The 22,368-nt window shown below is 39.9% G+C and overlaps 1 protein-coding gene across 3 annotated transcripts in view; it reads right to left on the minus strand.

The window, feature by feature from the left end:
• LRRC28 (leucine rich repeat containing 28) overlaps nt 1-22,368 on the minus strand; it is a 152,215-nt gene that overhangs the window by 44,629 nt on the left and 85,218 nt on the right. For 2 of the 3 annotated variants that reach the window (XM_047086715.1, XM_047086714.1), the window contains one exon: nt 15,079-15,285. The exons of the other annotated variant lie outside the window; for it this stretch is intronic. In XM_047086715.1, the coding sequence (XP_046942671.1) occupies nt 15,079-15,285 (207 nt within the window). The remainder of the gene's footprint in view (nt 1-15,078; nt 15,286-22,368) is intronic. 3 annotated transcript variants of the gene reach the window in all.

Genomic DNA, 22,368 nt, shown 5'->3' on the forward strand with positions numbered 1-22,368 from the left:
GCTCTGCACTACCAGCACAGAGCCCAATATGGGGCTTGAACCCAAGAAGCTGTGAGATCATGACCTGAGCTGAAACCAAGAGTCAGATGCTTAGCCAGACTGAGCCACTCAGTTGCCCCTATCTGACTGATTTTGATATCAGTATGGATTCATGGATATTTATTTTATCATAAGGATTAAAATCCCAATACTATTATGATTTTGTATTGGTCAAAATGTTCCAGCTTTGGCAATTAGGAGCAGCTTAAAGTTGGCTCATAGGTTCTTCTAACAAATTTTCATCCTTTTAAAAAATTTTTTTTTAATGTTTACTCATTTTTTTGAGAGACAGAGTGAGCAGGGCAGAGGCACAGAGAGAGAGAGAGAGAGAGAGAGAGAGAGAGAGAATCCGAAGCAGGCTCCAGGCTCTGAGCTGTCAGCACAGAGGCTGATGTGGGGCTCAAACCCACAAACCCTGAGATCATGACCTGAGCCGAAGTCAGACGTTTAACCAACTGAACCACCGAGGCCCCCCGGTTTTCATCCTTTTTTGAGCACTTCCTTACTTTCTGGCACAAGATGTTCTAAGCTCAGCTTGTATTTTCCTTCCTCTAGCCCAGAAATCAACTACTTCTCCAAGGAGCCTCCACTCCTTTTATTGGGGTATGGTGTTTATAAACCGAGATCTGAGCCACGCATGCTCAGTCCTGTGGGGGGTGCCACTGCTTCTAGGATCTCTCAGTGGACAGAGCTATAAAACACATGGATATACGTGAATCCGTGTATACATCTCCACCTGTGTCAAAAGATGGGTAGATTCTTGGTATTTCCCTCCAGAGGGTTCTACCAATTTGCATTCCCTCCAGCAACATACGAAGGCATTGCCTTTCTCACAGTCTTGCCAACTTTTAAAACATGTTATCCTCTTTACAAATTTGTGTCGTTCTGATAGGTGAGAAATGATATCTCGGCATTGTTTTAATTTGCATTTCTTTAATTATGATTGTGAACATATTTGAAAATGTTTTCAAATATGTCTGAGGGCCATTTTTTACTTGTGTGTGTGTGTGTGTGTGTGTGTGTGTGTGTGTGTGTGTGTGAATTGTCTGCTCATATTTTACCTGTCTGTTCTTTCAGTTATTAGCCAAGCGAGATGTTCAATGGCATAATAGTGCCCAGTCCCTCAACCTTACCAGGTTGTTATGACAAATGAGAGTAGAAGTAACCTGTGAAATTTAAATCACTACACAATATTTCTTTTAAGCCTAAGAACATACACTTGCCAAAACAATGTGTCCTGCTACTTTAGTAAATGTGTATACACATATATACTGGTATTAAAGGCTATACATTTAAAGAACACACATGGGAAAAATAGAGAGAGAAATACCAGAATCCACTTGCAATGAAAAAGGCCTCAGCATTATCAAAAAACTTCCTATTCTAGATTCCTTTACTACTTCTCTGACGTGCCTACAAATCTCCCGTCATCACAAATAGACATCTGTAGACTTTAAAGGCATATAGAAAACTCTGGAATTTTTTTTAAAAAGTGAAACTACATTGATAAAGTGCAAAAAGCCCTAGTTTCAGAGCCCCTGTGGGACTCAAAGAAAGATGGTTTACTTGAGCTTATGCAGCAGGAAAGAGTAGAATATACTAATTCATGGAGTGAGAACACAGTCTTGGAGTCCGACAATCTGGGTCAGAATACCGTTTTATTTACTAAGTGAGTGTCCTCAGTTTTCCCTAATCATATAAAGGAGAAAATCATGCTGGCTCTTAAGTTCAGTGAGAATTACTAATGAAGTTTCTAAATTATCAAGCAGAATCCTTGTCATACACCTCCAATATATGGCAGTTATTATTATTCTAATTATTAGTAGGTGACATATTTGGAAGTGTGGCCCTACAGCAGAAGGCCAATTAAGAGAGAATTCTCCTTGGCATGCAGCAAAAGGCACTAACACTTTTCTATAGTTTAATTGCACAGAAAAGAGTTGGAGGCAACAGCCTCTAGAGACAGTGATTCATTCTGAGTCAAGGACACAAAATGGGACATGACAGAGGAAGCACCTCTCCCCTCTAATACACCCAAAAGAGCTTGTGCAAAAATTAAGTGAGCCCCATGCAAAGATCATAATACACAGTTAAATAAAAGCTGATACTTGCTGCTTCTTACATGCTTTCCTCTTCTTTCCTATCCTAGTTTTATAGGGGAAAATATGAAGAGTGAATGATTTAAAAATGCTGTTTGGCTCAGATTTTTTTTTTTTGGTAATGTTTATTATTGATTTTATTGAGGGAGAGAGAGAGAGTGAGAGTGGGGGTGGGACAGAGAGAGGAGGAGACAGAATCCAAAGCAGGCTCCAGGCTCTGAGCTGTCAGCACAGAGCCCGATGCTGGGCTTGAACTCATGAACCGTGAGATCATGACCTGAGCTGAAGTCGGATGCTTAGACTGAGCTACCCAAGTGCCCCACTTTTCGGTTCTCTCACCTTAGATTTTAAATATTCCAGAAACCTTTTTGTATCTCATGACCCTTTTGGGGAATGTAATTTTTTTATATATGCCCCATAATGGAATGAACTGATTTCCACTGAAGCTCGAAGAAAATGTGAATCAGTGGTGTTCAAATCCATCCCACAGTGATAAGCAAAATACCGCATGGACAGGAGTACTTGATACAGAATCTTCAACTCTGCATATAACACAATCTTGTAGACAGTAAGAGAGAGCAGCACTGAAATTATGGATGTCGTGGGCCATGGGGTTGGGATAGAGTCTGAATCCTGGCTTTCCACTTTCTAACTGCTCCCGGGCACTAGGAAATGAAACACTCCCTGTGTGTTACCCCCTCTGCAAAATGGAGACAATGATATGTATCCTATCTCACAGGCTTCTACAGCACCAAGCTTGATCCCTTGTGTCAGAACCGGTTCTCGACACATCTTTGTCTCTTACTTCTCTCCTCTGAATATAAAGGAAAGATCACAAAACGGAGTCCGAGATTATAAAGAGAAGTGGGCAACTCTTGCTTTAGCTGACCCAGCACAGCCTACTGGTGAGGCTGAGACACCTAGACACCTGGTCTGGCAAGGTCACAGGCTGTACGGGCAGAGCTGTGACAGCCTCATGAGAGTATGCTCTTGGCCAAAAAACCCTTCCGCTGGCGAAACCCCAAGCACAATGGAATGGCATTTTTAATCATAATGAGGCTGAAATGTAAGTGGTTTCTGCTGAAAAAGCTTTGAAACAGTTCTTCTGTTCTTTAAAGAGAAAAATCTTCACTCAATAACTTTGGAAGAGACCATTCACGTACTAGCTAATGAGTTGGTTTGTTTTCTTCCTTCCGTTAATTTTAATATACCAATACCTTGCAATAAATATACCAGGTAATAATATTTTTTTAAAGTTCCTGTGCAAAAACTGCCCAGTACATCAACCTTATAAAGCAAGGAAGTTGTCCATATGCATATATGCTAAAGCAACAAAGAACTTTTTCATGTGGCTTTTAAAAATGCGGTACTGTCTAAAATGTTTCCCCTTTTTTCCCAGATGCACAGATCAAAGTATTGTTACTTGGAAATTAGCAAAAGCTAGCAGTCCTGCACAAACTCCAATTCTTTCTTTCTTTTTTTTTTTTTTTTTTTTAACTTCAAGGCTCTGGCATATGCAGTCCACATGGCTGAAGATGGAAGAAAAACCTGTGTATCTCGGTTGCTGCTCCTTTAACTCTACTGTAAAAAGGAAGCACGGAATGACAGCATGGGCCAGAACTGAATAGGAACTGTTTACTGCACACTTACCAGTATGAAACTCATTTATTTTATCAAAAGGTGAATGATGTATCCCCTTCCACAAAAGGATGGGGTAACAGAAACTACAACATCAAAGCAACAGACCTACATAGGTTGTTTGGAATAGTCTATGTCACACCAATTATCATAGTTCCACCAGTCAGATAGATCATTAGTCATAATTACACTTTAGTGGAATTATAAAACGTGGGCTTCTTCACAAGGAATTCAGAGTAATTTACAGCACACTCCAAAATCATCTTTAAAACAAATTTAAAATTTACCTACGTGATGCCTTTTATAAAGAGAACTTTTTGACCACTTTTTCAGAAGAATGACTTTTTTTTAAGTGTTAGTTTCTTTTTTTTTATTAAAGTATAGTTGACAGTGTTAGTTTCTGTAAACATACGCACACATATCCATTAAATCTTTTACATAATCATATTCTTTGTGATCTATTCAACTTGTACAAAGTAAGATTTCACAGTGAATTATAATAAGATGCTTTATACATAGATTATCAACAACTGTTAAATTAAATCGATTTTAATGAATTTGAATGACTGAAGGCTTCCTTTGCTGTTGGCTTAATTATTCAAGCATCAGGATCTCTATTTCTCTTCTCCACCACCCCACCCCCAGCATCTCTATTTGTATTGCATAGTTCAGGTGACAAAGAAATTATTACAAGCAATGAGCCAGACATTGTGCTAGATACTTGGGGTACAAAAGTGAAGATGCATACAGTTCCAACCCTCTCGAACAGTCTAGTGAAACGATAAAAATAGTTCACACTGACTGCATGCTTATGGTGTATTTACGAGTGACAGAGGTGTTTTAAATAGATCTTATTTAATACCCACAATAGTCCCATGAAGTTGGTATTAATTTTACCCTGTTCCTGAGAGTTAGACAAATCAAACAGTCTTTCTAAGCCCAAGATCACACAGCAATTACATGGCAGAGGTGGAATTTAAAAGCGTGCTGGCCTGGTTCACCATGGTATTAGTTAGACAGCCTCCCTAAACACATTATTTCCATATAAGCAGGGAACTCCCACATAACATAGGAGGTGATACTACCTAGGAAGCCGCCTGGGTGCTGTGGGTGCCGGAGGATGGCACTGTGCCCAGGCATCCAGGTGTGATGTCAAGACACTGCCAGGCAGACACACGATGAACAAAATATCCCTTTGCTTCCTTTAAAAGACCTGATAACGGGTAGGGTAGTTCTGACTTACAGATTTACAGCAGTAATTTCAAGAAATGCCAAGAATTCCCTCAGAGAAGATGCCAGAGAAGGAGACTTCATGCTGACTGTCCAGCAGACTCAGGAATTACAACAGTGTGTCTTTTTATTTTAATTTTTAATGTTTGTTTATTTTTGAGAGAGAGAAAGAGAGCGCGCGCATGAGCGGGAGAGGGGCGGGGAGAGGGGTGGACAGAGGATCCAAAGCAGGCTCTGTGCTGGCAGGAGCAAGCCCCATGTGGGGCTCAAACTCACAAACTGTGAGACCTTGAGCTGAGCTGAAGTCAGACACTCAACCGACTGAACCCAACAGGGGCCCCTACAACAGTCATCACCATGGCAGCCAGCGTGGAGAGCAGTGTCTTCACTCTGTTATCTCCTGAGCTGTTGCCCAACTGGACTTATACCTGTTTTTTTTCTGCCCCCCAAAGTTGAAGAACTTTATTGAAAACTATGACTGATAGAAGCTCCAGATTTTTGCTTTACAGTCCACTGACAACATCTTCCAGTTTTCCCTACTAACGCCCATTCTTGTCACCATTTTAAAAACTCCAAGTTCCAAAACCAAATTCACAAAAGCTTTGCTGGCAAAGATTCTGCTCAAAGATCTAGTCTTCCTACTACTACTTTTTCTAAAAAACTTCACATCAGTATCTTTTTTACTATATTCCCTATACTGCACATTACATTGCTGTGTGACATTTATTTCAGGACTAGAAGACCGTACGTACCTCTTAATTCCCTTCACCTATTTTTGTCCAACTCTCCACCCTCTCTACTCTGGCATCCATTAGTTTGTTTATTCTCTCTAGCTATCTATGTTCCTCGTATTTATGAACAAAACTCATAGTTTATACATTCATTAGATGGTTAATTTTTGTGTTTTAGATTCCACACGTAAGTGAAGTCATTCAGTATTTCACTTCCCATAATGCCTTCAGGGTCCTTTCACATTGTCGTACGTAGCAAGATTTCATTTTTTGATGACTAACATTCCATTGTTTTTACATACTGCGTCTTCCTTATCCATTCACCTATCAAGGGACATTTAGATGGCTCCCATATCATAGCTATTTACAATAGCTAGTAAATATGCTGCAGTGAACATAAGAGTACATGTCTTTTTAAAGGTACATGTGTCTTTTTGAATTACTGGTTTTGTTTTCATTGGATAAATACCTGGAAGTGGAACTGCTGGGTTGTAAAATAGTTCTATTTTTCATTTTCTGAGGAACCACCATACTGGTGAAGCCAGAGTGGCTGCACCAATTTATATTCTCACCACAGTGCACAGGGTTCCCTTTTCTTACATCCTCACCAAATACTTACTTCTTGTCTTTTTGACATTAGCTATTCTGACAGGTGTGAGGTGATATATCAAATTGTGGCTTTGATTTGCATTCCCCTGCTGGTTAGTGATGTTGAGCATCTTTTCATGTGCCTGTTGGCCATCTGTATGTCTTCTTTGGAAAAATGTCTATTCAGGTCCTCTGTCCATTTTTTAATTAGTTTGTTTATTTTTTTGATACTGAGTTTTATGAGTTCTTTACAAATTTGGATGTTAGCCCCTTATCGGATATGTAATTTGCAACTACTCTCATTCAGTAGGTTGCCTTTTCATTTTGTTGCTGGTTTCCTTCACTGTGCAAAAGCTTTTTAGTTTGAATATAATCCCATTTATTTTCACTCTTGTTGCCCTTGCCTGAGGAGACAGATCCAAAAAAATATCACTAAGACTGATGACAAAGAGGTCACCTGCCTGTGTTTCCTTCTAGGTGTTTTATGCTTTTAGGTCTCATATCTAAGTCTTTAATCCATTCTGAGTTGATTTTCATACATGGTGTAAGAAAGTGACCCAGTTTCATTCCTTTGCATTTTGCTGTCCAGTTTTTCCAACACCATTTCTTGAAGAGACTGTCTTTTCCCCACTGGATGTTCTTGCCCACTTTGTTGGAAATTAATTAACCATGTAAGTGTGGGTTTATTTCTGGTCTCTCTATTCTGTTCCATTGATCTCTGTGTCTGTTTTTATGCCAGCACCATACTGTTTTGATTACTATAGCTTTATAACACAGCTTGAAATGATACTTCCCACATTGTTCTTCTCTCTCAGGAATTGCTTTGGCTATTTGGGGTCTTCTGTGGTTTCATACAAATTTTAGGATTATTTTCTTCTAGTCCTGTGAAAAAATGCCATTGGTATCTTGATAGGAATTGTACTGAACCTGTAGACTGCTCTGGGTCGTATGGCTATTGTAACACTGTCACATCTGTATCTTTTAAAGAATGAGCAGCTGCTCTTTTTTTTTTAACTCGTATTTAAGAAAACAGGGCTAACTTTTTCATATTTAGTCACTTTCATATCCCCAAGTCCTATTTCAAAACTTAGAGAAACACACACAGTTGTTCATTTAAAGCTCACCTACACCAGGTGAACTCTTCACACATTAGCACAGTACAGTCAGTGTGTGGCCCATGCTGCAGAAGCCATGTTCAACAATCATATTCACTCTCAAGAAAACCTTAAGGCAAGAGCAAAGGCTTACTGTGATACAAGGAAAACAAAGCAGAGGTATCATTAAGACAGCGGAAAGGGATCAGATGAGTAAGCAGCACAAAGACGAATAAATATTTTTTGTTACTAATCCTTGTAAAAAAGATAGAGCTCAAAAAAGAGCACTGAATATCTACTTTCTCGAAGAAATACAAGACTTATAATAACTTTATTCCTGAAACAAAGTCTGCATGGACTTTAACTGACAGAATAATTCTCTCTCATTTTTTTCCATTACTAGTTTTTGAGCCTTGTTTTCAAACCCTTTTCTCCTGTTTCACTATGCCTTTGATTAGAGACATACCCAATAATCCCCACAGAACATGATATTAGAGGCATGCTTGGGTCTCTCCTTGGAAAGCAGTCATCATAACTTCTACTCAAACACAGGGCTAATTCCAAACTCAGGGACTGCTGGTCTGTACTAACAAACCTTCTAAGCAGTGAAACTGATTTAAGGCTAAAAACTTTGGAAATAATTCCCATTAAACAATGACCTCAAGGCAGTAGTTCTTCAAGCTGCAGATCAAATACATTCATGGTTCAGCAGAGTGCAGTTTACATTCATCTCTAAGTCTGAGATTACAGAATTATTAAGTGGTTTCCATACTGGTTTGAAGTTTGAGTAGTTTCACTGCGTGGACTTAAATATTTTCTTAAAAAACAGGAAACATTCTTTTGTGGACTTTCTAAGCTGATACAGAGCGAACAAGCACAAGAACCAATGGGAAACAAAGCACAGTTAACAGATTTGTGTCTTTTATATGCCATTTGCAGTGAGAGAAGGGATTTCAGTGTAAGTTTTGAAAATGCCTAGAAGCTACTTTCTAAAATGGCACCATACTTGACATAAACGTTTTTATTTCTATATGAGGTATCCAATTCCTATAAAGGAAAAAACCACTACAACTTCTACAGAAAACTGGAGTGATCTCCTGTTATGTGATAAAAGGGCCAGTTTTACCTCCTTATCAAAGTCATGCTCGATGTCTCTGATTACTCCATAGCAGTAATGGAGTGGTCGCCTCCCTCACAGCACATCTGTGGCACACAGAGTAACTCTTCCTGAGAACATAAACACTGCACTACTAGAATCTCCTAGAAGGAATGGCTCTGGGACTGGTTTAGAAACCCACATAATTTCCTGTTAGTAGGAAGTTATTCTCTAAGGTTTGGGTTCACTCCATGGTAGTTTATGTACTAGAATATTCTATAAATCTCAGAGTCATCTGCCAAATGTTCTTAGTTAAGAATTCGTTGGTTGTTGGAGCGCCTGGGTGGCTCAGTCGGTTCAGGTCATGATCTCGTGGTTTGTGAGTTCGAGCCCCACAACAAAGCTCTGTGCTGACAGAGTGGAGCCTGGAGCCTGCTTCAGATTCTGTGTCTCCCTCTCTCTCTCTCTCTGCCCCTCCCTCTGGTCACACTCTGTCTCTCTCTCTCTCTCTCTCTCAAAAGTAAATAAACATTAAAAAAAAAAAAAGAATTCGGTGGTTGTTTTCAAATAGTCGAAAGTTCCACCTGCTAAGGTGGGTGCAACTTTTGTTCTCTTGTTTCCTTAAACTACAGAAGTGACTGACATTGAGTTTAGATGACACAGCACTTCCTAGGGGCTCGCTAAAGGATGCCCTTCCACAGCCAGTTTGTGCATGGGCAACCTCATGGTACATATATCTATTATTCATCATTAAATAAGCTGTGAACATCACTGAATAATCAGGCTTATTCATTATGCAAGAGAAACCAGGTACACCTGGTTTAAAAAAAAAAAGCCTAAGGTGGGGGAGGGGGGCAGAAACCCTTTCCTTTGTATTTTCCTACTTTCAAAAGCCCAGAGATGAGTCACAACTCTAGCTAGTGTACAGAACTCTATTAAATCAACAAATACATTTCAAAATCTCTAGTGAACATCATAGCTTTCATTTCCCTGTTCTCACTGATAGTAAGCACTGTGGAAAAAGCTTCTGTTAGTAGACCAATCTGTCACTCAATTACCATTATTATGGTATAGTTAGAATAGGAGCATCCTTCTTTCTTAACGCATCTGTTCATCTTAAAAAGAATGTACTCCAAGAGTCGTATGGTTTACTAGCATTACAAGTGATTTACGTCATCCAACATACACCTTCTATAGTTGCTTTCTGAAGAGGCTGAAACATGACATTCTTTTAAGAGGCCCCATAAAAAATTGCTTTTCTTCTAAGTCAACCTTCTTTGGCAAGCAACTGAATTCAGTAAGTAACTCCCCGAAATAAGATTCCTACCTCCAACCGCAGGCAGAGATATTCTAGCACCTGTTTCTTAAGTCTTCAAGTTCCTGTACTGTGCTTGCAGAATCACATTTAGACATAAGAGACGCATATTTGAAAACTTTGGTTGTGCGTGTGTGTGTGTGTGTGCGTGTGTGTGTGTGTGTGTCCCCACATAGTATCTCCTAACTATTGTAAAGAGGCGTCCTTATTAGCTAAGTCTCCAAGAAAAGTTCTGTTCTCTGAGGAAAGGCAGTGCCAGCAGCTGCATGTGTCATCTGACTCTGTCCTTGATGGTTCTTACCATTAGACAGCTTTGGTTTAAATTTTTTTGTAATGTTTATTTATCTTTGAGAGAGAGAGACACACAGCATGAGTAGAGGAGGGGCAGAGAGAGAGAGAGAGAGAGAGAGAGAGAGAGAGAGAGGGAGACACTGGACCCAAAGCAGACTCCAGGCTCTGAGCTGTCAACACAGAGCCTGACGCGAGGCTTGAACTCACGAACTGCGAGATCATGACCTGAGCCAAAGTCGAACGCTTAACCAACCGAGCCACCCAGGCACCCCTAGACAGCTTTGGTTTATGAGAAAGGACTTCAAAAAAAGGTAGCAAGTACACAAACACCACGGAAGGACAGCTACGGATTTAATTATTTTTCTCTGAAAGACTCAATTGAATTCCCTTTCCAACGCCACCTTCACCGTATTAAAAAACAAACCAGAAAAGAAAACAACTCCCCCTCCCCCACAAAACCCACAAACAAGATGGAGAAAAGGGCTGATTTTTCTCTCGGATTCAACGTCCTCACCTTCACAGATGACCCTGTCTCCAAACTCCCAAAGCCCTCTCTGGCTGCCTCTCGCTGGTGCAGCTCTCTGGTCGTCTCACCCACTTCTTTATGAAGATTCACCCAATACAACAAGATAGAAAGGCCACCCGTGCTTCCCAACCCTTTATTTCAGCTGTTCTCAGAGACTCAGTCCGAGACCAGGGCGGAGCACTGCTTCCGGCAGCCTGTTTCTTTCTTCGGACAATTTGCAGCCTCCTCCTCTTGCTCCTAAATCTTCCTATGGCAAAAGCAAACCTACCTACCACAGGCCTGTGTCCCGCCAGGGCCGTGAGCCTTGTGAGCCGGGATGGCGCCCAGGGGAATGTGAAACTGCTTCCGTCTCCTGGGCTGTCCGTGGCTCCAGGCTTGAGAGTTGCGGTCACCTCGACTGTTGGGAGGGACCCTCCTCAGAGCCCAGGGCAGATCCGCCTGCTTCTCACACTCTCTGACACCCTATCGACCAGTGCACAGAGGAAGCCTCTCCGAACGCAGGGCCAAGGTTTTGGGGGTGATGAGAAACCCAGAGACAGAAATTAATCTGCAAGGCTCCACTCACCACTGAACCCTGAGTGCTGACGAACAGACACCCACTTCCTTACCCGTGCCAGCGTTTACCAGGGCGCAGAAAGAAGATGCGCCAGTAAATAACTAACTGAGTTGCCAAAGCAGAAAAGCAGCCAGGCAGTGTTTAGTGGACTGTGTCTTCTACCCAACGACCACTTCTATCACCGTGTACCAGCCACTGCCACTCCTGCCATCCGCTGCTGTAACGTGCAGCCTGACAGACAGCGCCACTCCTCGGCACCACAAACACTCACAGTGGTCAAGTTCCCTTGGCTTCTGTTTTATCCCAACACCCAACACCACTGCCACCACCACAACACACGTTTGGCTGTGCCACTGCTAAAACGACAGGTAAGAATGAGTGGCAAATGACCAGCATAATAAGGTGCCGTGGTTGGACAAGCCTCAGTGAGCAAGGTAGAACAGGCAAGACAAAGGAGACTGGCTGCACTTGAGAAGGCCCCCAAAGGCTAAAGACTGGTAAACAAGATTTCATTTAGTTTAAAAAGTCCAATTGTATACGGGCTTCTAGGCTGAATCAGGGGTCCAGAGCTGGATGGCATTCTGGTCAGCGTACCTCTGGTATCAGACATGAAAACAGGGCTGCAGATCAGAGCCAGAGGCAGGATGGGGCCAGTTGTTGGGTGAATGGTTCAGACTTGAGACAAAGCATATGTGATGGAAGAAAGAAGACGACAAGGAAATCAAGTTGTTAGCAGCACAACTTCAAAATGAAGGAATCAAGAACTCCACCGAGGTGGGAGGGGCCAGGCAAAGTAAGAAGAGTGGCTAACACCAACGGAGAGCTAGATAAACTCTGGTCTTCGGCCTAAGCTGAAGATTCTTCTTACTACAGGATCTGCTAAAGACAGATTAGAAACAAGTAACTGGGAGCACCCGGTTGATGTCCAGAGTGGGCAGGTGAGACAAAGCTACACCTTCTGGCGGCAAACAGACAGAGACTGAATAGGGCCCGGAGCATTTCCATAGGAGTGTATGAGTCCAAAATAGCTGCCCAAATTTGGCATTGGAAGTGGCCATATTCCCAAGTGAAGTCCCCTAGCAGAGGGATCATGCCTGGAATGTGGAGATAGCTTGTCAAAGTGGAAAGAATGTGGAGATGAGAATCAGACAGAGTTTGCAACTCAATTCTGTCTCTCACTAGCTCACTAGCTGATTCTGGGTGGGTTACTTAACTTCTCTGAACCTCAATTTCCTCATCTGTAAAGTTAAGTTGTCAATAGGTTTTGTATAACAGAACAATAGGTTCTGTAATAATTAAATTAGAGAGCCTCTGTACCGTGCCTAACAGAATCCCTAATTCAATACACGATTGTTCTTACAAATACTTGCAGTAGCATTACTCACGGAAACACTCCTTATATATGTGGTCAGTGGTAACAATGACAGTAATAATAATCCTACCAACAATAGTATGGGCAACTTCAGATTTAACAAGCTAATCTGTTTCTGGTTACACCGGAGAGTCAAACCATGGTTGCTTCTAATGGAATTTCCACCTTTACCCCGAGGGCTGATGTTATACCACTGAGTTCTACACCACACAAATCAAATCATCACATCCTTCACTTCCCTCCCACACTCCTTTCCTCAATTCATTTATCAGCACTGACCCTACCGTCCTAGCAATCACTTGGTAGGGAGTTAGCGTTGGTATAGGCAGCAGCTCTTAGGAAGTGGTAAATACAAGTCCGGGTGGTTACTACAAAGGGTCTTGATATGAGAAGGAGGACAAAACTTTTGTTTTTATTTTTCTTTAAAGAAGGCTTCCCGCTCAGCGTGAAACCCAACACAGGGCTTGAATTCACGACCCTGAGATCAAGACCTGGGCTGAGATCAAGAGTCAGATGCCCAAGCAACTGAGCCACCCAGGCTCCTGAGGACAGAACTTTTAAAAAGCAGGATATGGTAATCCACAAGTTGTACCTTCTCTTTTGAGTCATCTGCATTTGTAATACCACTTTATAGCTCTTATACATGAACTATCTTATTCAACTTCAAAATAACTCTAAAGTAAACAGGATAAATGCTATTATTTCTGGTTTACAGATACGGTAAATGAAGCTCAGAAAAGTTTCAGTGATTTACTCCAGGTCATGCACCATGGAGTGGTGGTACCAGGTTAGAACTCGGATTTTTGGATTTGTAGCTTGGTACTTGACCACTGTAATTGTTTTATAACCTGTGGTTCATGCAGCAGGTACATTTAGTTTTTTAATCTCTTTATATTTAGTATTTTTCTCACTTGATTTTTTTAAAAAATTGTTTTAAGTTTATTTATTTATTTTGAGAGAGACAGACACAGTGTGAGCAGGGGAGGGGCAGAGAGAGAGGGAGAGAGAGAGAACCCCAAGCAGGCTCTGTACTCATGAACCATGAGACTAAGCCACCCAGGTGCCCCCTCACTTGATTTAAGTTTATTTATTTTGAGAAAGAGAGAAAGAGAGAGAAAGAATGAGCAGGGGAGAGGGAGAAGGAGAGAGAGAACCCCAAGCAGGCTCTGCACTGTCAGCATAGAGCCCAACACAGGGCTCAATCTCACAACTGTGAGATCATGACCTGAGCTGAAATCAAGAGTCAGACGTTCAACCAACTGAGCCACCCGAGAGCCCTGTGATATTTTTCTCACTTGAAAGAAAGCTCTGATTTCTTAGAAATGTAACTGGCTTCTGAAATGGCTTTATTTCATCTTGTTAATTTTCTAAGTATAGAATTTATTTATATTTATGGAAAAGTAATCTTCTTAAAGTGGATAATTATTTGTTATTATTCAAATTGCTTTTCATGTTTCCCAGTTATTTTTAATTGAAAATAGTATGTGTACTGTATTTTTTTATTATTATTTTTAAATGTTTATTTATTTTTGAGACAGAGAGCAAGTGAGAAAGGGGTAGAGAGAAAGGGACACACAGAATCTGAGGCAGGCTCCAGGCTCTGAACTGTCAGCACAGAACCCAACGCAGGGCTCAAACTCATGAACACTGAGATCGTGAACTGACCTGAAGTCGTATGCTTAACCAACTGAGCCACCCAGGTGCCCCATGTACTGTATTATGGTGGAAATATTTCCTTTCAGGGGCTAGTAAATGATATACTCCACTGCCATGAGGCACAAATTATTCATTATAAAAAATGCTTTTATGAGTAAGATCATAGGAGGCTTACTGTGGTGGCTTAGGGTTCTACGGGGGCTCATATTTTAATTTTTTTTTAAATGGCAACTTTGTTTCTTACAAGCTAACAAAATACAATTCTCAGTGAATATAAATGTATTGTAATATTAAAATGGGCCAGCTACGGAAATCTAGAGTGCATCATATATTATTTGTTAGCCAGTGTGACATTTCTAGCGCAGCAGGCAGTTCAGGCAATTTTAAAGTTTTAAAAATTGTGTAGTCTGGCAATTCTAATCATTCTAATCCAATACACATTGTTTTACATTGAATTCAACATCTAAACAGGTATCTTTGTACCAGTAGCTATCCTTCCAGATTGCTCAATATCCTCTGTTAATTTTATGGTCTTAAATGTATAATACAAACACATATGTTTTAATACCTTTTTCAGAGCAAATCCTCTCCTGTCACATACGTTTTGTGTCTAAACAACATTTCAGCACAGATTTGTTATCAAATATGAGGTCCCTGCCTGAAATAAACATTTTTGGTCAACTGGGAATGAACGATGCTTTGTTCACTACAAAAATGGATTCAGAGAGGCAATATTCAAGGCGAACAGAATGAAGGAAACCACCTTATCCTTACTAGTCAAGAAAGCAAAGGCTTTCCATCCTATTCTTTGGCTTTTTTGCTTTGCCATCCAAACATGATCACTTACCAAGTGGCAAAAACGCAAGACGGTTTCCAGCCATGGAGAGCTCATTGAGGCTGGGCAGCTGGCAGAGATGACGGGGCACACACCATAGACGATTTCGGTCCACAGTGAGGTACTGCAGAGAAAGGCACAGGTGAAGCCTCTCGGGTAAAGTTAGCAAACGATTGGTAGAAATGTCTAGTGTCTGCAGCTCCTTCAAATCGCCAACCTCTACAACCAAAATCAAAATTAAGATAAATCGCATTCTGATTAAATTAAGTGAATAAAATGAATCAATACTGTAACAGTTCAAACAAATAAAATCAGTAGCTGCCATGATTTCCAGAAACATGAATGCTGAAGTATGCAAATAATCCAACAGAGGTAGGTGTCTTTAAATTAGCCTGCCAACGTTTTTTTCTTAATGGAAAAGAGGGCTAGCTTGGAAAGGGGAGAGATACAAGGTAGTGAACATGAGCCAGAAGTCTGTCACTAGGGCTTCTGCTTCTTGATGAAATCGAAAGTTGTTGCTAGTGTGGGAAAAGAACAGTTACAGTCACTTCAAGGTGAAGTGACTTTGCTACTTTTGTGACTTCTATCTAAGTAAACAGTAGGAGACTTAAAAATATATAGTATCCCAGGGAGTGTATCTTGTTCATATGAACTAAACAGAAAAACTTTTGGACAAAAAATTAGGATGTCTTGTGGAAATTTTCACCATGGTGAAGAACATAATAAGATTAAATTATCGGTAGGTAACATTTTTAGATATTGTCCAAGCATGTGGTTCTTTATTACAAACCCACTCAAAGTGTACACATCCTATGAAGATTTACTTTAATTCCACCCAAATGAAGTCCTTCCATTTACTTCAATATGCCCTCCTTGTCAATACCCATAATTGTAATCTGTTCCATGGGGAGTACAATCATGCCAAGTCTGAAGGTTGGGAGGTTGTTACAAGGTACTTTGTCCTTCTCAGTTAAAACCACCCCCAAGCCTCTCTGGGCAGGGTAAGTTCTGCTAAGCGATCTCTAAGGAAAGGACATTTATTCCGTCAGGACAGCACAATCCACTCAAGCCTCTACAGGAAGCCCTGTGTAGGGCAAGTCTACTTCTTCCTCATCATGAACTTCCAAGTTGAAGACCTCAGCGGCCATCTCTTGGCCTTCTCTAACCCTGACCCTGTTCCAGGAGTCAGTCCTCTCAGGGTAAGGTTTCCTGCTTACCTGCTAAGGTTTCCTGCTACTTTACTGCACCCCACTGGGCACATCCCAGTTTGTTCAGGGCTAGGGTTAGTATTAGCAATGTCTTCTCTACTGGACAGAAAGTCTTCTACCCTCTTGGATGCCCAGTTATACAGATTACCTTTTCTTACTGCTACAGACCAGGGGTTGGCAAACTAGGGCTCATCGGCAAACTCTGGCCCATGGTGCACTTCTGTACTGCTTGCAAGCTAAAACTGGCTTCTACGTTTTGTTTTTATTATTATTTTTTTAATTTTAGACACAGAGAGAACACCAACAGAGGGAAAGGGACAGAGAGAGAGAGAGAGAGAGAGAGAGAGAGAGAGAGAGAGAGAGAATCTTAAGCAGGCTCCATGCTCAGTGCAGAGCCCAATGCGGGACTCAATCCCACAACCCTGGGATCATGATCTGAGCCAAATTCAAGAGTTGGATGCTTAATGGACTAAGCCACCCAGACACCCAAGTTTTTATATTTTTAAAAGGTGACTGGGGTGCTTGGGTGGCTTAGTCTGTTAAGTGTCTGATTCTTATATTCAGCTGCAATCATGATCCCAGGGTCATGGGATTGAGCCCCACAATTGGGCTCTGTGCTCAGCATGGAGACTACTTGGGATTCTCTCCCTCCTGCCTCTGTCCCTCCCCTACTTGCACGTGCTCACTCTCTTGCTCTCTCTCTCTCTCAATAAATAAATAGATAGATAGAAATATAAATAAATAATAAAAGGTGGCAAGAAAAACCCAACAAAGGCAAAAAAGAATACATGGCAGAGACCGTATGTGGCCTGCAAAGCTTAAAAATATTTACTATCTTGCCATTTACGGAAAAAGCTGGTCAGTCTTTGTTAGAGACGGCTACCTGGAATATTTTTCGTAACTATTTTTAATAAAAAATAGTACTAGTACAAAATGTATTAATTTCTAGTTATTTTTATATTACAAGGGATTTATGCTAGGGAATTTATACTTTATTCCACAATTTCCCTAATACTGGACAACGTTTGCATTTGCAAAAGGGCAGGGAGGATTCAGGGAACAGTCTGTGATGCTTAATTGGAGTTTTGTTCTATTTGAACCAAACTGGTGCACACAGGAGTCAATTTCATTCTTGGTTCCATTAGCACAGCATTTCATTTACGTATATCTGCCTATCTACCTACCTAATTCACACCAAAAAATGCTTCTGATTTGGGTAGTATGGGGTGAGGAAGTTGAGGGAAGAATCATTATGTTCTAGAATTGAATAAATAGCACCAAGAAGCTTTCCTGACATCACTTTATAAAGTGATTATAGGAGTGAAATGGGATGGAAATACAACCAATCAGCTACACACCACGGGGCAAGGCGCCAGAGAAAAAAAGAGACCAGGTCTCCACCACTGAGAATTGCATTACATATAAAAGACGATGCATGATAGGAGGTCAGAGAAAGAGGAGGTAGATGAGGGGCTGGAGAAGCTTTTGCAAAGCCTGGAGGAGACAACAACTTGAATAGGTGAAAAGAAAAATGGATATAGCATTCCCAGCAGGGGGCGGGGGGTGGGACTGAAAGATCTGGAAAGGCATGGAAATGAAATAACAAATACAGTACACACAATGGGCTATTTGGAACCTAACAAATATCTATGGGAGAAGGGTAGGAAATAAGTTCAATGCGAAAGGCTTCATGGAGGCATGAGTAGTAATGAATAGTGGGTAGAGAAGCTTGGGTTTACTGTAGTGAGAACACGACATTTCCTGAAGATTCTTGAAGACGAACAGCACTCTTTTGAAAAAACTAGAATGATGGATATATAAAAAGCAATGGAATGGAAAGAGATTCTAGGCTGAGAAAACAAGTAGACATTTGATGAGAACAGAGGCAGCGTGACAAATTCAAAGAATTCCAGAAACATTTTAAGAAAAGCATCAAGTATGCTTGATTAGAAACAGAAAATAGTGAAATAAAAACTGGTCAAGGATAATTTTAGCGTTTCTAGATTACTACACTCTAAGTATGGTGATGCCAATGTCAAATACTTTATTTTTTATGAAAAGACTAAAATTATACCAATACTTTTGAATTGCAGCATCTATTAAACCATGTATTTAAAGAAATTTGAAAAATCTATCAAAAATCACATGGGAGCAAGCAAAATAAATTATTTTAATCATTATTTCCAAAATAATTAAAGTTGTAAAAAAGTATTTTGATGTGGCTGCAAAAATTACGAAGGCTTGCAATTATCCACCATTTTGATTCATCACTGCCTTATTGTATCGTGAGATGGGGAAATAATACGTGATTATGATTTAAAATTTTCCATAACGTGATGATTTACTTTTTACAGTGGTAACAGATCAATATTTATACTCTGCTTTTGCAGACATGCACACATATTTCAGATACTAAAATTAATAACATTTCTGACAAAAAAAAAGGGAAACACAATACTGTCAGTACCAAAGGTCAAAGGACTAAGGAACTGGAAGGAACGAAAAGCTGACATTTCTTACTTCCTATATGAGATGAATAAAAAGCATTTTATTAAATCTGAAACATGTAGGACTGCATATATTAAATGAACAAATACAACAAAAGGACGTTATTCTCAGTAGCTTATTATTTAGGCCTTTCAAACTGTTGCAAAAAACTCAAACTATTATTTCAACTGAAGTACTGAGTTGAGTACTATGTATAATGTGTTTGGAAAATTATTTTGTCATACTATGAAAGTATGTGAGGAAGAAAAATAAAATTAAATAGCTTCTAGGCAGACTCAATTAAGCCTGATTTTCATGACCATTTTATACCAGGACACAAATCTAAAACTACACATGGTTATCTTAACTTCAATAATTGATTAAAAAATATACTTGCTTAAGCTCAGCCAATGGAAAATACATTTTAAGAAAGTAATGGAGTCAAACAATCTGAGAATTTAACATTTTTTTAAGTTTATGTATTTATTTTGAGAGAGAGAGGGAGAGAGAGAGAGAGAGAGAGAGAGAGAGAGAGAGAATCTAAGGCAGGCTTTGCTCTGTCCATGTAGAGCCCAATGTGGGACTCAAACTCATGAACCATGAGATCATGACCTGAGCTGAAGTGGGACACTTAACTGACTGAGCCACCCAGATGCCCTTAAGATTCTAACTTACACAAAAGAAACAGGAAATAAGCCTGGGGATAGCAATACTTCAGGAGAAATAAAGAAACAGAATCGTAAGTGTGGACTCAAGCTAAAAACTAGGCAACTGTCAGCCAAACATAAATCTAGCAAATGTGATCAAGTCGGAAGATTACACTGAGGCCAGGACAATAGGATGCTCTTAAGTAACTCTGCTGCTCTTCCTTCATTCCTGAAAATCTGAGATTCCTGCTTTTATCAGTTCAGTCAGACTGAAAAACTTAGTGTTTCTTGTAGAGCAGGTATGCTGACAACAACTTCTCTTACTTAGTTCTCCTTTATCTGGAAGTGTCATTATCACTGTAATTTCCTAAAGATTATTTTCATTAGATATAGAATTCTAGGTTGGCCATTCTTTTCTCTCAGTACATCTTTAAAGATGTTCCACTGTCCTCTAGCTTCCATAGTGTCCAAGGAAAACCCCACAGGTACTTGAATCATTTCTTTAAGTACTTTCAAGATGTGTTCTTTGACTTTAGTCATTAACAGACTGACTATATCTGTACATGACTTTCTTTGGATTTATCCTAGTTGGGGTCACAGCTGAGTTTTTTAAGTAAACTCGACACTCAATTTGGGACTTGAACTCACAACCCCAAGATCAAGAGTTACATGCTCTACCAATGGAGACAGCCAGGCCCTCTTAGCTGAGCTTTTTAAACCTATAAATTTAGGTCTTTCGTCAAATTTTCTAAGTTTGAGTCATTATGCCTTCAAATTTAAGAGTTATTATAACTGAGTAATCTAATAGACTACTTACTTACTTTTCTTCTTTTAAGTTCTTTAAGATATGCATGACTGCTGAAGGCAAAAAACAAAGCATTACCTAGTATGATTTTCAATGTATGAAGATGTACTACTTCTGATAAGTATAACACAAAGGTCAGTGGAGGAAAGCAAAAGGAGTTTCCACAAAGATTTTGAAAGATATGTATAATGTGACTTCTAATGCAATAAGCCAAAAATAAAATAAATTTTAAAAGAGATAAGCCTATAAAGCCAATACATGAATTAAAATAGAATACTAAAACATATTTAAACAACAGGAAAGGCAGGAAAGAGGGAATAAAGAAACAAAACTAGAGGGTACAAACAGAAAACTAATAATAAAATGGTAGGCCTAAATCTAAAGAGGTCAATAATAACATTAAAAGGAAATAGCCCAGGGGCACCTGGCTGGCTCAGTCAGAGGAGCACGTGACTCTTGCTCTTAGGGTTGTGAGTTCAAGCACCACATGGGATGTAGAGATTACTTAAATAAAAAACCAACAAACCAGATTTTAAAACAAAGACTGTAACAAGAGATAAATAAGGGCATTATATCCTAATTAAGGGGGTTATCCATCAAGAAGATCTAACAGTTGTAACTATGTATGCCCCCAACTTTGGAGTACCCAAATATATAAATAAATAATAAACATGAACTCATTGATAATAATACCATAATACTAGGAGGCCTTATTACCTCACTTACAGCAATGGACTGATCTTCTAAGCAGAAAATCAACAAGAAAACAATGGTTTTGAATGGCACAGTGGACTGGATGGACTAAACAAATATATTCAGAACATTTCATCCTAAAGCAACAGAATATACATTCTTTTCAAGCACACACAAAACATTCTCGACCACTGGGTAAGGAAAGGGGAAAAAAATAGTTTCAAACAGAGAGGGAGGCAAACCATAAGAGACTCTTAAATACAGAAAACAAACTGAGGGTTAATGGGAGGGGGAGGGAGTAAATGGGTGATGGACATTGAGAAAATGGGTGATGGGCACTTCTTGGGATGAGCACTGGGTGTTGTATGCAAGCAATGAATCACGGCAATCTACTCCCAAAACCAAAGAGCACACTGTACACGCTGTATGTTAGCTAACTTGACAATAAATTATATTTTAAAACAAAAACAAAAACAAAAAACAAAGAAACATTCGCTAGAATAGAACACATATGGGGTCAAAAATTAGCCCTCAACCTCAGTCAGTTAAGTGGCCGACTTTGGCTCAGGTCATGATCTCACGGTTCATGAGCTTGAGCCCCACATCAGGCTCTGTGCTGACAGCTCAGAGCCTGGAGCCTGCTTCGGATTCTGTGTCCTCAACTCTCTCTGCCCCTCCCCGGCTCGTGCTCTGTCTCTCTCACTCTCAAAAATAAATAAAATATTAAAAAAAAAAATTGGCCCTCAACAAGTACAAAAAGATCAAGATCATACCATGCATATTTTCAGATCACAATGCCATGAAATTTGAAATCAACCACAAGAAAAAAATAAAATACGTGGAGGTTAAAGAATATCTAGTAAAGAATGAATGGGTTGACCAGGAAATTAAAGAAGAAATAAATGAAAAACTAAAAAAAAAAGCAAATATCGTGAGGACACCAATTCAAAGAGACTACCGGATTGGATTGAAGTACAAGATCTTAGTATAGAAGGAATCCATTTTTTAAATTTATTTTTTTATTTTAGAGAGAGAGTGTGTGTGTGAGTGAGGCAGAGGGGTGGAGGAAGAGGGAGGCAGAGAGAGAGAGGAGAGAGAATCTAAAGCAGGCTCCATGCTCAGTGCAGAGCCTAACATGGGGCTTGATCCCACAATCCTGGGATCATGACCTGAGCCAAAATCAAGAGTTGGATGCTCAACTGACTGAGTTATCCAGGAGCCCCTAAAAGGAATCCATTTTAAATATAAATACAAAGATTAAATATAAAGTGATAAAAACATGTATCATGCAAACAACCAAAAAGAAAAAAAAAAGCTGGGCCTTCCAGTAGGATGTAGTGAGAAGGTTGCCAAATCTTCCCCTAAAAAAAAAGTAACTATAAACTATCAAAAGCAACCATTTCAGTACTCTGAAAACTGACCAAAAGTTTTCAACAAATGGAGAAGCACTTATTCATGAAAA

The sequence above is a fragment of the Lynx rufus genome, unplaced genomic scaffold, assembly GCF_022079265.1.
Source record: "Lynx rufus isolate CCGP_SWC_20201006 ecotype Redwood Valley unplaced genomic scaffold, mLynRuf1.p SCAF_21, whole genome shotgun sequence".
NCBI classification, from domain to species: domain Eukaryota; kingdom Metazoa; phylum Chordata; class Mammalia; order Carnivora; family Felidae; genus Lynx; species Lynx rufus.